A 1,602-nucleotide genomic window follows, 5' to 3' on the forward strand; every position below is an offset into this window, starting at 1 on the left:
TGGTCCTGGCTAGGTGGGCAAGCTCACCAGGACATAACCATTTGATAAGTATGTGAGTTGCAGGTTTTGATGTCAGCCTGCTAACCTAGGCTGTAGGAACGCTGGAACGCCAGGGCGGGAGAGACAGACTCAAGAAACTAGGGGAGCTGCTAGTGACCTGAAGGTGGAGGGGGCAATGGTAGGACATTGATCCAGTCTTCCAGTTCCCAGCCAGTATCCTGACCAAGGCTATTGATTTCAGCGGGAGAGGGAGGCAGGTACTGATAGGGAATCAGGGCCTTTCTTGGTATATCCTTGGGCTGAGGCGGATGAGGAAATTCACTGAGTATCCCCTCTTTTTCCTTGCAAGCCCCAGAAAAAACAGGATCTCTCTGACAAGACCCCAGTTATAAAGATCCAAGCGTGGTGGCGTGGCACACTGGTCCGTCGGGTGCTGCTGCACGCAGCCCTCAGGGCCTGGGTCATCCAGGGCTGGTGGCGGCTGATCCTGACGAAGATAATGGAGAAGAAGCGTCAGTCGGTACTGGATGCCTTCCAACGGGAGCAGTGGGCAGTGGTCAGGGTGCAGTCCTGGATCCGCATGTGGCGAGTCCGCAGGCGGTACTGCCAGGTGCTTAGGGCTGTCCGAATCATCCAGTCTCACTGGAGGTGCCACATCTGCACTTCACGGGGTGTCATCAAGGGCCACTGCTGAATTACAGCCAGCCAGATGCATCTTGAGCTGGAGATCTTACTGGGCTCGGGGCCTTGTATCGTGTCCGAGTGTATTCCCCTCCCAATAAAGCAGCGAGGCAGTCTTATGTGGTTTCTCTGTCTGACAAGTTTCTGGAGGGCATGAGGGGAGACACTAACTCTGAAGAGTGGCAACCTTGGGTTCCTGTCTCCCTTCTGGACTAGCTCTTCAACCTCAGCTTCTGAGTCATAATCAGACACCCCAACGGGAAGCTGTTAAGACAGTCCTGCAGAATTCTTATTCCCATTTTTCCCCGGAGCCACCGATGGAGATTAGGTTCACTTCTCCACATCTGGCCAATGTGGGAGATTCTATGGCATTCTGCCGCAAGCCCCATTCTCTGTGAGTGGCCAGGCCTCAGGCTATACAGACCCAGGAGCTGAGGCTCAGGACTGTTTTCTTCTGCAAGGGATGTCCAGGCAGTGCTGGGCTCTCTGAAAGTCTCCTTCTTTGACATATTATTCCCCAGGGTGGGATTAGGGCCAGGTGATGGTAAAATGCCAATGACAGCCCAAGCTAGTCTCCCTGCCCCTCTTCCGCTCTGGGTTTTGCCATCCCAGAGACTTTTACAGAAAGGGAGGGTCTCTGAGACCTGGGTCTTTCCCTATAAGACTGTAGGCTCGGAGCCCCTGTCCAGCTCTATCGTATTGACTTCCCTGGCCAGCTGGTCCTTTGGCACACAGAGGTTCTGAGGTGCTGCCCAGAGGTGTCCCAGGTCAGCTGTCCTTATATTTAGGCATGGTTTCTCTGTTCCTGTCTCTGCCCTGCCCTGTGTCTGTGTCAGAGCCTTGGTGTTTTCTTCCCACTCTGAAGGACTTCTCTGGTCTTGCCTCCTTTTGTCTTGTGTTCAGTGTCTCAGGGAAAAGCCC

The 1,602-nt window shown here is 54.0% G+C and overlaps 1 protein-coding gene across 1 annotated transcript in view; it reads left to right on the top strand.

The window, feature by feature from the left end:
* The window catches only part of LOC101989350 (IQ domain-containing protein F1), a 3,904-nt gene extending 2,696 nt beyond the window's left edge, over positions 1 to 1,208 (top strand). The window contains exon 3 of the mRNA XM_026779343.1: positions 350 to 1,208. Within this exon, the coding sequence (XP_026635144.1) occupies positions 350 to 694 (345 nt within the window). The 3' untranslated portion in view covers positions 695 to 1,208. The remainder of the gene's footprint in view (positions 1 to 349) is intronic.
* The last annotated feature ends 394 nt before the right edge of the window (positions 1,209 to 1,602 follow it).

Source organism: Microtus ochrogaster, chromosome 5 (genome assembly GCF_000317375.1).
Source record: "Microtus ochrogaster isolate Prairie Vole_2 chromosome 5, MicOch1.0, whole genome shotgun sequence".
NCBI classification, from domain to species: domain Eukaryota; kingdom Metazoa; phylum Chordata; class Mammalia; order Rodentia; family Cricetidae; genus Microtus; species Microtus ochrogaster.